The 15,269-nt window shown below is 44.6% G+C and overlaps 1 protein-coding gene across 1 annotated transcript in view; it reads left to right on the top strand.

Moving 5' to 3' along the window:
• The window catches only part of LOC143280887 (cholesterol transporter ABCA5-like), a 57,615-nt gene extending 44,368 nt beyond the window's left edge, over positions 1–13,247 (top strand). Inside the window, exons 15-24 of the mRNA XM_076585639.1 lie at positions 1,415–1,554; positions 2,922–3,026; positions 3,672–4,607; positions 5,145–5,269; positions 8,044–8,337; positions 9,372–9,503; positions 10,355–10,508; positions 11,933–12,067; positions 12,709–12,792; positions 13,113–13,247. Of these exons, the coding sequence (XP_076441754.1) occupies positions 1,415–1,554; positions 2,922–3,026; positions 3,672–4,607; positions 5,145–5,269; positions 8,044–8,337; positions 9,372–9,503; positions 10,355–10,508; positions 11,933–12,067; positions 12,709–12,740 (2,053 nt within the window). The 3' untranslated portion in view covers positions 12,741–12,792; positions 13,113–13,247. The remainder of the gene's footprint in view (positions 1–1,414; positions 1,555–2,921; positions 3,027–3,671; positions 4,608–5,144; positions 5,270–8,043; positions 8,338–9,371; positions 9,504–10,354; positions 10,509–11,932; positions 12,068–12,708; positions 12,793–13,112) is intronic.
• Positions 13,248–15,269: the final 2,022 nt, after the last annotated feature.

The raw sequence follows: 15,269 nt of genomic DNA, 5'->3' as shown, positions 1-15,269 counted from the left end.
CCAAGTATTGTTCTTATGTCAAGTGCATATGCTTTAGTAACCTGACAATTGAGCATATAATTTTTCACTGTAGCTTGATGAAGCCTTTTGTACACGAAAGTGTGTCTTCACAAGTGACTGAGAACGTTGATGTTTTTGACTTTTTGCATTCATTATCAGTTGTTTCGCTTTAACGACTTCTCTTTTACGAAATCCTTTAAGTAATTTCCTGTAACTGTATTTAGAGGGTTTTTTTGTTTTTTTGTTTTGTTTTTCTTCCAAATTTCACCCACATTTTTACCCTCATTTGCCCAGTTTCTCCCAACCCTCCATTCATCCACATCTCGCACCCCTTCTAACCGATAATACTCAGATGTATTCATGAATACTTTAACAAAATGTCTTCAATCACCGATATGTGTGACGGGACATTAAACAAAAATTCCTCCTCAACCTTTTGTTGTGATGTACAGCACGCTGACCACCGCTTATGTATGTGCTCTACAATTTGACAGACAGTTTGTCTCAAACAGCTTGTCATGATATTCGTATGTTCTGTGCATTAACTAGACTTTTTAATCACGTGTAGCTCTTGTCGTGATAAAATGGCCTGATTTGTTGTTATTGTTGTGTTTTTTTTCTTTTTGTCTGTTTTTTTGTTGTTGCTGTTGCTGTTTCTGTTTTGTCTGCTCCAGGTACTAACAAGCCTTACATCATATACAGCTTTTGTATAGACCTAGCTTGTTTTCTGCTTTTCAGTGCGATTACACCTGTTCATTATATGTATTTCGCTAGTGCGTTATCGTTATATTGGGTTACGTTTTTTTTTTTTTATCAACGTTCATGTAGTCTGAATTTGCCCGTGTTGTTTATGTGGAAGAAGAAAACAATAGAAAAAAGTTTCTGTTTTGGTAGGGAGTTTGTCTGATAAAATATAATCGCTAATTAGGCAGTATGATGATAGTTTCCTTGGCACGTGTATATTGGCATATAATGCTTATGCATCAGCAAAACTGAATATCAAAACCAGTAAAAAAAAAAGTCAGGTAGATTAGACAGGAAGAAAAAAAAAACCCTACCAGATCTATAGTTCAGTTGCAGCATCTGTCTGATTTGGAAAAAAAAAATCAGACATAAATGTCAAGAAATGATAAAAAATACTAAGATGTATCTTTTAAGAATGTGTCCGTGTAGCGCTGTACCGAAAAGTCACTTGTTCAAAAAGGATGTGTAATTTGGAACGAAAGCGAGTTTCAATATTCGAAGTAATGATAATGATAGAATAAGATCAAACAGATTTGAATGAAACAATATATCTGAAAACAAAGATATTTGTTTGGTTTTTTTATTATAGAAAAATCCACATTCTGTTTTGTAGGGTCATTGCTGGTGGTTTTGCTATGTCTGAATCATGTTATGTCCGGGATGTCCACAGCCTGGAGGTGCACGAAGCCACGAACACAGAGAGACTGATGAGGGTCGTCAGGTCGCACGTGCGCGACGCCAGTCTCCTCCACCGTCGGGACAACTACCTGACAGTCGCTGTGCCGCTTCTGCAGGCCGGGAAACTCACAGGTATCCTTCACTTTTCTTTCCGCTTCCATCCATCCTCTGCTCCCACATGCCCCCCATCTCCCCACACCGGTCTCCCCTCCCCTCCCCTCCCACACAAACGGGCAGTTCTCTTCCTATTTTCAAAGCAAGTCTGCATAAACGTCTTCACCCCTTTCAACAGTAAATAACTCTTGATCTTTGAATTACTGTAGGCAGTAACAAAGGGGTCAGTTATGTCTTATTTGTTGTATCAGTCATGGTTGCTGTTGTTGTTGTTCTTTCCTTGCTTTCTCATTTCATCGTGTTTTGTTTTGCTCTTTTTTTTCTCTCTTTTTTTTTTTTCTCTCGTTCTATTTCTTATGCATGCATAATCTATTCATTTCGTTCTTTCATAATCGTGACAAGTGTCCAAGTAGTATTTGTGATGGTGGTAGTCACTGTAGTATGCTGCACTTGCCACACATAGATTTCAGAGACAGTAACAATACTGTACCTTTTGAACACCCGGATGTTTCTGGAACTTCTATATTGATGACATCTCTCTCTCTCTCTCTCTCTCTCTCTCTCTCTCTCTCTCTCTGACTCACTGTTCTATCCATCTGTCAATCTTAGTGTGTGGGGGGAGGGAGGTGGTGCTGTCAGTGTGTGTGCACGCGCGTGTGTGTATGTATGTGTGTGCGCTCGCGCGCGAGCGTCAGTGTGTGTATGCATGTGTGTGCACGGATGTGGGTGTGTGTGTGTGTGTGTGCGGGGGGGAGCGGGGGAAGGTGTTTTCTTCATTATGTATACCCTTCTGCATGAAAACCTTTCCCTTTCATTTATGTGTGTGCTATTTGTAATAGATGTAGATTAGCAAGGACAGACTGGAAGAATAGGCAATGCCTAAAATCTTAATCCTTGAATAAAAACGTTTTGAGTTCTGAGTTCTGAGTTCCCCTCCCCTCCACACGATAGTAGAGGAAAACAAAAATAATGGCCAGACGCCCAGTCAGGTGTTATCTATGTTCACATTGTTCGCGTGTGTGTGTGAATGTGTGTCTTCACGTTTTACATTTATTTGCTTATTTATCATCATTGTTGTCTTATTTATTTATTTATTTATTTATTATTATTATTATTATTATTATTATTATTATTATTTTATTATTATTATCATTACTACTACCTTGTTTTATATCATATTTATTTATTTATTTATGTAAGCTTATCTATTTTTTTTTTCTCAAGGCCTGACTAAGCGCGTTGGGTTACGCTGCTGGTCAGACCTCTGCTTGACAGATGTGGTGTAGCGTATATGGATTTGTCCGAACGCAGTGACGCCTCCTTGAGCTACTGAAACTGAAACTGAAACTATGTTCACACTGTTTGTCACCTGGCTTTGTTTTCAGTGTTGCTCCGTCAGCTGGAATCCAATGAGCGTGGTGCTGAGTACCTGGGTGTCGCACGCTTCGGAATCACCCTGACAACTCTGGAACAGCTCTTCTGGAAACTAGGTGAGTCATCGGACTGACGCTTTTTGCATTACAGTCTTGGAAGCATTTCAGTAACTGGGCTATCGTTTGTGAGGAAACGTTTGTGGAAGTCCATACCCACATGATTTAGCGATAACCTCCGGGAGTTCCAAGTCACGTCAGTATTTCAATCGCCTACGTCCACGCTTATTTCATAACTATAATACATATGGAGAATATTCTTCTTCGTTCGTGGGCTGCAACTCCCACGTTCACTCGTATGTACACGAGTGGGTTTTTACGTGTATGACAGTTTTACCCGGCCATGTGGGCACCCTTACTCCGTTTTTTGGGGGGTGTGCATGCTGGGTATGTTCTTGCTTCCACAACCCGCCGAACGCTGACATGGATTACAGGATCTTTAACGTGCTTATTTGATCAGCTGCTAGCGTATACACACGCAGGGGGTTCAGGCACTCGTTGGTCTGCACATATGTTGACCTGGGAGATCAGAATAATCTCCATCCTTTACCCACCAGGCACCGTTACCGAGATTCGAACCCAGGACCCTGAGATTGAAAGTCCAACGCTTTAACCACTCGGCTATTGTGCCCTTCATGTAATCTCATGAAAGTGGGTGTCGTGCATTGCAAAATTCAACTTCTAAAATTCTTGGTTATGTTGCAGGTGAAGAAGAAGCAGCAGGTTGCGTGTTTATCAGTCCACATCTGATGCCCGCTCAGGAACCCACGTTTATAGGGGAAGACCTTTCTACACCAGGGTCCATGCACCCGTCCCGGCGGTGGACTGGCTCCATATCACACGACGACCAGAGCAGTGCTACGGCTTTTTTGCAAAGAAGACACACCGAGAGTTCCATGTCCCAGCACGGGAAACCCGGAGCTAGGAACCGGGCGCTGTCCACCTTTCTCACGAGGTTCGCGAACCCGAGAGGTTCTGATGTCAGTCATCACAGTCCCTGTTCAGGCAGGCCCGCGGAGTCGTCCAGCAGACACTCCAAAAGCAGCAGATCCAAGTCCTTGGCCATGATCATACCCACGCGGAAAGGTTCCTCTGCAGGCCATGCACCACACGATCTGGAGTACAGACCCGGGTTTGACGGCAATAATTACGGAAATATTGAAAGGAGGAGAACGGTGGCGACATTCCAGGACGCTCGATCTCTCGCCCAGCAGAACTTGATCGGCATGCCTCCAGACCCCATGGCTAAACTGAGAGCGCTGGACAGTTACGAGCAGGTACAGAAAGCCGCTCTGGCCGACATGGCGGAGGAGACAGCCGAATCATCAGACGCAGGACCTGACCCAGAGAACGCGCCTGCTCCTCCGCTGAAGATGGGAGAAGTGCTCGCCGGTCTTCAGGCACCCAAGAAAGGGGTGTGTCTGGACCTGCAGAGACTGGCGGCGATGCTGAGGCTGCGCGTGTTGATCCGGGTGTCTGAGAAGTGGTGGGTGCTGCTCCGGGTGGTGCTGACTGTCCTGCTGACGGTGGCGGCGCTGGGTACGTCGCACGCCTTGTTGCCCGAGGCTGAGTGGTCCTCACGTCAGAAAGAGAGGTTGCCCCTGTTTGGCCGCCACCCTCTCTTCTACACTAACTCCTCAGGTATACTCGGATTTCGATGTCGTATGTTGTGTGCCAGAAACAGACACTTCTGTCCGTCTGTCTGGCTGTCTGTTTATCTCTCTCTCTCTCTCTGGTCTCTTACTATGCTATGAAACATCGAAAACAACGCCTGGATCCTCCGAAGATTTTTGAAAACGTAAAAAATGCTTTTAATTGACGAGAGGGGCTTACAAAGAGGTAAAATAAGTATCGCGGCTGTTGTTTTCTTTTTGTTTTGCTTGTTCAAGACAGACAGAAAGCCAAAGAGAGCAAGCGTGGGAGGAGGGCGCGAGCTAAATAAACTTCATTTGTTAAGTATCCTATTTTCCTGTATTTGTATTTATTTTTTAAATTTTTATCACAACAGATTTCTCTGTGTGAAATTTGGGCTGCTCTCCCCAGGGAGAGCGCGTCGCTACACTACAACGCCAGCCATTTTTTTGTATGTTTTCCTGCGTGCAGTTTTATTTGTTTTTCCTATCAAAGTGGATTTTTTGTACAGAATTTTGTCAGGAACAACCCTTTGTGTGTGCGCAGGGGACCCTGTGGACAGCCTGCTTGCTAACCTTTCCCGGAGTGGACACGAGCTGGTACATGTGTCTGACCTCGAGGCTCTGGACTACCCTTCAAACATGCAGAGTGTCCTGGACATCATGGAGTCGGTAAAACACCCAGAATAGTAATAACAGATGGAAAAGGGTGGAAATTTTAACACCAAAGAAATGAGACTATGCTTACACTGTCAAACAGTTAAGGATGATTATCATTTCTTAAGTGATTGTTACCTATATGAAGAAAATGGAGAAGGATTCATACACAAATAATTTCGGCAAAAATACCTTTCAATGAGCCTACCAGTTAGTTAATACTGGAAGAAGACAAACTTGTAAGAATATTTGGAAGAACTGTCTATAGCTGCTGCCAAAAAAACCGTCATAACACATAGAAGTAATTCAGTTTCTTGTTTTATATTTTGTTTATTGCTAACTTACTTTTTGTGCGTGTTTTGTGTGACTGCGTATGGGTGTCTTGTAAACCATGCTAAGGTTTAATTAACAATTCAAATTGATTCTGGTTCTGACTCCCAATAACCGCTGCCGGAGTGTGGTGTATTGTGGTGTGGTGTCTGATATACTGCGTTCACTGCATTGCGCTTCATTCCTTTTTTTATGATGGGAGGAGGTGAATGCGTAATGGATTACCCCAGTATCACTCTTCAGTCACAACAGACTTGTCTGCTTTGGAATTCAGACTGCTCTCCCTGGGAACGTGCATCGCCATAGCGTGACAGAATGGATCTCTCCGGATTTTTTTTTTTCCAAAGAAAGAAATGTCTAATTCTCAGAGTTTTTATAAATTATGTGCGCTGAGTGATTGCTGTGTACAGGACTTCGTTTTATCATCTTATCGAAAAAGACGTGTACCCAGACTGCTACGCAATGTCCAGTGGAAGGAGAGGGGCAGGGTATCTGGTCCTTGCTGGGTTTTGAACCCGGGACTCTCGCTTTCCTGTACTTAGATACTGCAGTAGTTACCGTGCCGGATACCCAAGCTCCTGTGTGTGTATATATATTTAATGCCCTGCCCTGAAGATACCACAGGGATTCGTTGGCAGTCATGAAGAAATCTAGAATGAATTGACAATGCGCAAGAAGCATTTTCGTCCTACAGGTTAATGTTAATAGGTATTATACATTTGTTGTTGCTGCGCGATCAAAATAGTGTGTACTTTTGACCTCTTTATAGGGGGCGGAGGCCTGGAGATTAAAATTCTTGTTCTTGGTCTATACTTGGATGTTCTGTCCTCAGTGCCTGAACAGCTCTTTAGTTTTACGTGTTGGTCATAAATCTGCCTTCCCCCTAATTTGTAACGCCTATGGCTCAGTCCGAAGGGCGCAATAGCCGAGTGGTTAAAGCGTTGGACTTTCAGTCTGAGGGTCCCGGGTTCGAATCTCGGTGATGGCGCCTGGTGGGTAAAGGGTGGAGATTTGTCCGATCTCCCAGGTCAAAATGTGTGCAGACCTGCTTAGTGCCTGAACCCCCTTCGTGTGTATACGGCAAGCAGAAGATCAAACACGCACGTTAAAGATCCTGTAATCCCATGTCAACTTTCGATGGGTTATGGAATCAAGAACATACCCAGCATGCACCCCCCCGAAAACGGAGTATGGCTGCCTACATGGCGGGGTAAAAACGGTCATAGACGAAAAAGCCCTCTCGTGTACATACGAGTGAACGTGGGAATTTCAGCCTACGAACGAAGAAGAAGAAGAAGGAGGATCAGTCCGCACACATTGATGCCTCCTTGAAGCTGAAAGCGGACCCAGCAGACCACTGCACCACACCGTCCTTACGGCTTTTGGACTGCTTAACTCACTCAGTACGGCCAGTCCTCTCTTCTCCTCTACACAGACCCCTCGGATGTCCAGTGGGTTTCTGAATGACCCAACCTTTAGCTTCCGTCGTCAGAACTGTGGTATTCTTTGTCAACAATCACCTCTTCAGTATAAGAGCGTTCCACTTGCAATATTTTGATGATGGTAATTGGGATGAAACGCTGTTAACGTCGTCTCTTTCGCCGTTCGTATGGAGAGAGTTAAACGACAGAGGGTATCGCAGCAGTGCAGAACTAACAGTTTTCCTGTACACACCCCATCTGCAAGGGCAATGTAAAAGTTTCAGACAGTCTGTCTGCCTGACATGGACAACGGTGCTCGTCCACAGTTCCGAACTGATAAAGATCAAACTGGGCACAGTGGGTGCTTGAGGCGTTCACTATGTCTGAGACCGTTTGGAATGGATGTGCTGTAAGAAAAATGATTTGGCTTTTTTTTCCTTTTCTTTTTGTAACCCATTCAACCCTGTGTGTTTACAGCCTCGGAAGGCAACGTGGAAATCACGTTAATGAAATAAACTTTGACGCCTTAAGCATTGCTCGGGCGCAGGGTTGAATGAGGAGGAATTTTGTTTAATGTCCCGTCACACATATCGGTGATTGAAGACATTTTGTTAAAGTATTTATGAATACATCTGAGTATTATCGGTTAGAAGGGGTGCGAGATGTGGATGAATGGAGGGTTGGGAGAAACTGGGCAAATGAGCGTAAAAATGTCGGTGAAATTTGTAAGGAAAAAAAAAAACCCTCTAAATACAGTTACAGGAAATTACTTAAAGGACTTCGTAAAAGAGAAGTCGTTAAACTGACAAGCGAAACAACTGATAATGAATGCAAAAAGTCAAAAACATCAACGTTCTCAGTCACTTGTGAAGACACACTTTCGTGTACAAAAGGCTTCATCAAGCTACAGTGAAAAATTATATGCTCAATTGTCAGGTTACTAAAGCATATGCACTTGACATTAGAAGGGTTGAATAAGTTAACAGAAGCGTCTGCAAATTATATGAGGACACGACAACACTTTTCTTTGATTAACAGAATGGCAGCGTCTACAGACTCCACTACAACGCTTCCTGCGCGATGGCATTGCCTCAGCTGATCTCCATTCTCGCCGGCGTCGACAGAAACTATTCCGACGCCGCCCCTACCACTCCCAACAGCAACAGCAGCATCGGCTTGGCCCCCACCGTGTCCGCCTGGCTGCAGCCCTGGCCCACTGTGACCAGGCACGAGAACAGGGGGGTACTGGACTGGGTGCCTGTGCTGTTTCTGGGGCTGGCCTTGGTCGTCTCCGTGTCCACCTTTGCCGTCACGCTCATCAGTGAGAGAAAGGTGAGGATCGAGTGAGTGACAGGTGGCTGTGGTGAGAACGGGAAAGTGTGTGTGTGTGTGTGTGTGTGTGTGTGTGTGTGTGTGTGTGCGTGCGTGCGTGCTTGCGTGCGCGTGTTGTTGGTACAACGAAAACGATGTTAAAGCTTTGTGCGTGTATATATATATATATATATATATGTGTGTTTGTGTGTGCGTGTGCGTGTGTGTGTTTGAGAGAGAGAGGGGAATGCAGAGAGAGAGAAGCATATTGTAGACGTCGAATGATAAATAGACACACACGAACACGCTCACACACACACACACACACACACACACACACACACACACACACACACACACACACACACACACACTTTAATGTATTTCATATTTGTGTTAATGATTTCTGATTATTGTTATCATTATTGAATTGTTATTGTTAAATGTAATTGCATGCTAGTTATGCAATTTTGGTAGTTTTCTACCTTTTCTGTTTTATTCATCCCTCTCCCGTCCCACACCCCCCCTACCCGTCTCCCCACCTTCCCCCTCCCCCGTTTTTTTTATTTTTTATTATTTTTTTTTATATAATCGTCTAATATCACTGATAGTGAAAAGACGCAAAATTAAAGAACGAACGATACTCTCTCTCTCTCTCTCTCTCTCTCTCTCTCTCTCTCTCTCTCTCTCTCTTTGCTTCATAACAAAACTCACAACAAAATATAATGATGAATAACCAAACACAGTTGACTTAACCCTTTCACCGCCAGTCAATTTAGAGTGCAAAATTCCCTTGTGCTATAAACACAGTAAATATGGTGTTTAAGATTATCTGGGAATTCCCCCTGCGATATTTAGAAAATATGGCTAATCCAACCACCGAACATTAAGAGCAGTAGGTTCGTGGATAACAGTCCCATGATCTGGTCACCCTTCAGTGACATGGGTCCTCTACCTAGCTGCTGCATAAATGCGAGTTTGGCAGTGAAAGGGTTAATAAATTTAGAGCGCATTGACGAAGGTGAGCCACTGAATGCACGTTACATCCGTCACAGAAAAGGCTCCGCCGTTACGTGGATGTGATCGGGGTGACTCGGTGGATGTACTACGGGACTGCAGTCACCATTGATGTCCTCGAGTTTGCCTTGCCTGCAACTTTCCTCGTGATCTTGTGTGCGGTATCAAAGGTAATCTACATTACATTTGTTTCATCGGAAACACTCGCACGTACGCAGCACGCACGCACGCACATACGCACGCGCGCGCGCGCGCGCGCACACACACACACACACACACACACATTCACCGTATGAATAAAAAGATCAGATCGATGTGTGTGTGTGTGTGTGTGTGTGTGTGTGTGGCAGGCACAATAGCCGAGTGGTTAAAGCGTTGGGCTTTTAATCTGAGGGTCCCGGGTTCGAATCTCGGTAGCGCCTGATGGGTAAAGGGTGGAGATTTTTCCCATCTTCCAGGTCAACATATGTGCAGACCTGCGTGTGCCTGAATCCCCTTCGTGTGTATACGCACGCAGATCAAATACGCACGTGAAAGATCCTGTAATCCATGCTAGTGTTCGGTGGGTTTGGAAACAAGGGCATACCCAGCATGCACACCTCCGAAAACGGAGTATGGCTGCCCACATGGCGGGGTAAATGAACAAAACGGTCATGCACGTAAAATGCTATACGTCTGAGTGTATGTATGCGTGCCTGAAATCTGATTGAATGACACAGGAAACGAATGATGAGCGTCCAGTGGCAGCCGTCAGTTGGCTCTACCCAGGTAGGCAGCCTGTTGTGCAAATGGCCCTGAGTTTGTAAAAGCGCTTAGAGTTTGGTCTCCGACCAAGGATAGCCGCTATAAATTATTCTTTTTCTTCGTTCGTGAGCTGCAACTCCCACGTTTACTCGTATGTACACAAGTGGTCTTTTACGTGTATGGCCGTTTTTAACCTCGCCATGTAGACAGCCACACTCCGTTTTCGGGGGTGTGCAGTATCCATATCATCATCGTTGTGTGTGTGTGTGTGTGTCAGATGGCGATATTTGAGGCGGAGGGCTCTGTGTACTCTCTGGCGGTGCTGGTGGTCCTGTACATGGGGGCAGGGGTGCTGTGGATGTACGCCCTCTCCTTCCTGCTGTCGTCAGGCCGCCACCTGGCTCTTCTGCCTCATGCCCGTCCTCGTCCTGGTCAGTGAGGCGGAGCGCACGTGCAGTTTGTCATTTTGTTTTCTTCTTCGCCTTGTTGTTGTTGTTGTTGCTCTTCTGCTTCTCCTTCGTCTGCTTCTTCTTTTTCTTTCTTTGTTGTTGTTCTTGCTGTCGTTGTTGTTGTTGTTGTTGTTGTTGTTGTTGTTGTTGTTGTTGTTGTTGTTGTTCTTCTTCTTCTTCTTCTTCTTCTTCTTCTTCTTCTTCTTCTTCTTCTTCTTCTTCTTCTTCTTCTTCTTCTCATTACTCTTCTTCGTCTGCTTCTTTTTTTTTCTTTCTTTGTTGTTGTTGCTGCTGTTGCTGTTGTTGTTGTTGTTGTTGTTGTTGTTGTTGTTGTTCTTCTTCTTCTTCTTCTTCTTCTTCTTCTTCTTCTTCTTCTTCTTCTTCTTCTTCTTCTTCTTCTTCTTCTTCTTCTTCTTCTTCTCATTGCTTTTCTGCTTCTTCTTCGTCTGTTGCTGTTGCTGCTGTTGCTGTTGTTGTTGTTGGTGGTGGTGTTGCTGTTCTTCTTCTTCTTCCTCCTCCTCCTCCCGTTCCTTTCTCCTTCTTCTCGTTGTTGTTGTTAAGTTTCGATGGAACTACTGTCATTGTAGTATATTATTAGAGCTCATATCGACGACAAACTACTACTGCTGTATACTACTACTACTACTACTACTGTTGCTGGTGCTACTACTGCTTCTGACAACAATAATGACAACCATGATGATGATGATGATGACTTTTATATATTGTTATTGTCATTGTTATTGTTATTATTTACATAGTGTTGGATTTTGTGCTGAGACAAATTCAAAGCGCTGACCAGTAATCATTCACACGCAGTGTGTTTACTGATACTTTTGAGTTCTGTCAATTTCTTCACCATGTGTTTTGTCTTGGATGTAAATGGCAACAAAAGAGAATTCCGTTCATCTGTTTGATCAAAACAGTTTTCTGGACAGAACATGTTATCTATATATTTATTCATGAATAATAGCTCGATACGTTACTGGGCACTGCATTCATACAACTGATGATTATATGTGGAGTCAACAGTGTTTTTATGCGATTCATAACAATGCATAGTGATGTTACCACTGCGTGTAACCAACTTGAAATTATGTTGATTTCTTTTTACTATTAAACAGCTGATAACTATGTATTTTGGCATCATCGTTGCATTAAAACAGTTGCAAAATGTGTGCTTAGGTGTTACAATTGCAATTCAGAGTTTATTCCATATAGGGTCATTTGCGTTTTGTCGATAGTGAAAAAGCACACGATCGCATATTGTTTCATGATTTGTATTCGGGGGGTCGCCGTAGCATTTAAACAATGGGGGAATGTTGCCTGTTTTATGATCATTGCATTTAAGTACTGGTGACCCATATCTGAATGTAACCAGGGCCTTTTTACACGTTGCACAACAGGTGACACTGGGCAGTTTCTTTCTGATGGTGTTCATGGACAGCGACACAGAGAAGTCGGCCACTGTACTTCACTACGTGCTCACTGTTGTCTGGACGCCCTACATACCGTTTGGAGCCCTGCATTACATGACAAAAGTAGGCTGTGTGTGTGTGTGTGTGTGTGTGTGTGTGTGTGTGTGTGTGTGTGTGTGTGTGTGTGTGTGTGTGTGTGCTTTGTTTTGTTTATTGTGTATTGTGTGTGTGTGTGTGTGTGTTTGTTCGAGCGCATCATTATAGTCTGTTGCCTGATTACTGCACAAACTGACTGACAGATCACTTCATGGATGGACTGATTGTCTTGCTGATAATTGATGAAGGATAGATAGTTCAGTTCGGTGGGTGGTTGGTCGATTGACTGAATTATTGATAAGGTTCTTGGGATGCTTGGCTGATTCTCCGAGGCTGATCATGGCCTTTTCTTAGCAGAGCTATCTCTTCAGCTGCAACTCATGTTGTTACTACTTCTGCTTCTGCTGTTAATACTGCTGCTGCTGCTGTTGTTGAAGATTTACATTAGTGCGCCCCAACACTGTTGAGCCTAGAGTGCTGATAAGAACTTTTGTTTTTTTCGAGTGGGATGCTCTTGAGCTTGCACATGCTTTCTGATCCCTGAGCTGCACGTAAATGAATGGCTGCTTTGTTTCCTTGCTGGTGGATTTAAATGGATGACGGACTGTTCTAGAGAAGAATTTTGTATTTTTCTCTGGCGTTATATAAACAGTATTCTTTGGTTTCAGGTGGGAATCAAGGAAAAACTGAAGCACGATGATGTCTTGTACGTCTTCAGGTTTGATTCCAACATCGACATTTGCTTTATCATGGTAATAATTTTTTTGTTGTTTTTGTGTGAGCATGTGTGAATGAACTTCATTGTTTCGTCATTGTGAACGTCAGCGCTGTCTTCATTATCATCACAAACAAGGACGAGTACAACAAACCACACACACACACACACACACACACACACACACACACACACACACACACACACACACACACACACATACACACACACACACACACACACACACACACACACACACACACACACACACACACACACACACACACACATTTGACAAGACCTGTTTTAAAGCAAATGAGAGACTGACAAAAACATGTATTACATTTTCCCCCCCAGCTTTCTGTGGACATAGTCGTGCTGTGGATTGTGGTGCTAATTTTGGATAAACTGGTTTCGCGCCCTCCGACACTGCCCTGCACGTGCAAGAAAAGGAACAACCTCCCCGATTCTGCCCCTTCGTGTAGGCAAGATGACAGCGTCCGGAAGGAAATGGAAAGAGTTCAAGACCTCCATAAAGGCCGGGACAAGGTAGGAGCTGTGATGAGGAAGCAGTGTGTGTATGGGAGAGAGAGAGAGAGAGGAGTGGGATGGGGAAGGGCGGGGGCGAGGGGGGAGGCTCAGGTGCTTGGAGGTTGGAAATGGGAGAAGTTTGTTACGCTGCTGGTCAGGCATCTGCTTGGCAGATGTGGTGTAGCGTATATGGATTTGTCCGAACGCAGTGACGCCTCCTTGAGCTACTGAAACTGAAACTGGGAGGTTTTCACTTCGGACTCTGTAAATACTTTCAGGTCACAATCAGCTCTGCTCCTCTTCTGATATGTTCAGTTCGGCTTTTGTAAATGTTGCAACTGCAAGGCAAAATCGATAAGTGTTTATATCTCATCTTCCAAAACATGCGTTGTAATTTAGAAAATGTTAAACAACAACAGTTTCAGAACTGAAAATTACATACGAAAGGTCAGTTGTGAAACTGATTTTTCAAAGAAAAAAAAACATGGTGGGGGGGTACTACATTGCAATAGTTATCCACGAAGGAAGAGAGCAGGCCCATTTAACTAATTTGCCACATGTGCTCAGAAGTGCTCTCCCAAATTTTTGCTCCATGTGTATAATCAGTTATTAATTTACGAAGATATTGTAGATATTTGCATGCACACTTCGTATACTTTTCTTGGAGTTTGTGAATGTTTTCTTGTCTAACTAGTTATAGCTTGAAACTGGAACTGATTTGTTTCGGCATCTGCTCCTGTTTTCCAGCAGATGCCATATGGATCTGTTTGCATGCTTTGACACCTTGAAACTGGAACTGAAGTGGCCCAGGCTGATCGTAGAGAGTGAAAGAGTTGTTTTCCCCTTTCCCCTGCAGGAGAAGTGGCCCAGGCTTATGGTGGATGGTAAAAGAGTTGTTTCCCCCCCTTTCTCCTGCAGGAGAAGTGGCCCAGGCTGATGGTGGATAGTGAAAGAGTTGTTTCCCCCTTTCCCCTGCAGGAGAAGTGGCCCAGGCTGATGGTGGATAGTGAAAGAGTTGTTTTCCCCTTTCTCCTGCAGGAGAAGTGGCCCAGGCTTATGGTGGATAGTGAAAGAGTTGTTTCCCCCCCTTTCTCCTGCAGGAGAAGTGGCCCAGGCTTATGGTGGATAGTGAAAGAGCTGTTTTCCCCCCTTTCTCCTGCAGGAGAAGTGGCCCAGGCTTATGGTGGATAGTGAAAGAGTTCTTGGTCTTCCCCCTGTAGGAGAAGTGGCCCAGGCTTATGGTGGATAGTGAAAGAGTTGTTTCCCCCCTTTCTCCTGCAGGAGAAGTGGCCCAGGCTGATGGTGGATAATGAAAGAATTGTTTTCCCTCCCTTTCTCCTGCAGGAGAAGTGGCCCAGGCTTATGGTGGATAGTGAAAGAGTTGTTTTCCCCCTTCCCCCTGCAGGAGAAGTGGCCCAGGCTGATGGTAGATAGTGAAAGAGTTGTTTTCCTCCTTTCCCCTGCAGGAGAAGTGGCCCAGGCTGATAGTGAGCAGTGAAAGAGTTGTTTTCCCCCCTTTCCCCTGCAGGAGAAGTGGCCCAGGCTGATGGTGGATAGTGAAAGAGTTGTTTCCCCCCTTTCCCCTGCAGGAGAAGTGGCCCAGGCTGATGGTGGATAGTGAAAGAGTTGTTTTCCCCCCTTTCTCCTGCAGGAGAAGTGGCCCAGGCTGATGGTGGATAGTGAAAGAGTTGTTTCCCCCTTTCCCCTGCAGGAGAAGTGGCCCTAGGCTGATGGTGGACAGTGAAAGAGTTGTTTCCCCCCCTTTCTCCTGCAGGAGAAGTGGCCCAGGCTAATGGTGGATAGTGAAAGAGTTGTTTTCCCCCCTTTCTCCTGCAGGAGAAGTGGCCCAGGCTGATGGTGGATAGTGAAAGAGTTGTTTCCCCTTTCCCCTGCAGGAGAAGTGGCCCAGGCTGATAGGTGAACAGTGAAAGAATTGTTTCCCCCTTTCTCCTGCAGGAGAAGTGGCCCAGGCTTATGGTGGAT

Source organism: Babylonia areolata, chromosome 4, assembly GCF_041734735.1.
Source record: "Babylonia areolata isolate BAREFJ2019XMU chromosome 4, ASM4173473v1, whole genome shotgun sequence".
Classification (NCBI taxonomy): domain Eukaryota; kingdom Metazoa; phylum Mollusca; class Gastropoda; order Neogastropoda; family Buccinidae; genus Babylonia; species Babylonia areolata.
Note: the sequence above shows the minus strand (reverse complement) of the source record. Positions and strands in the feature narration are given on the sequence as shown.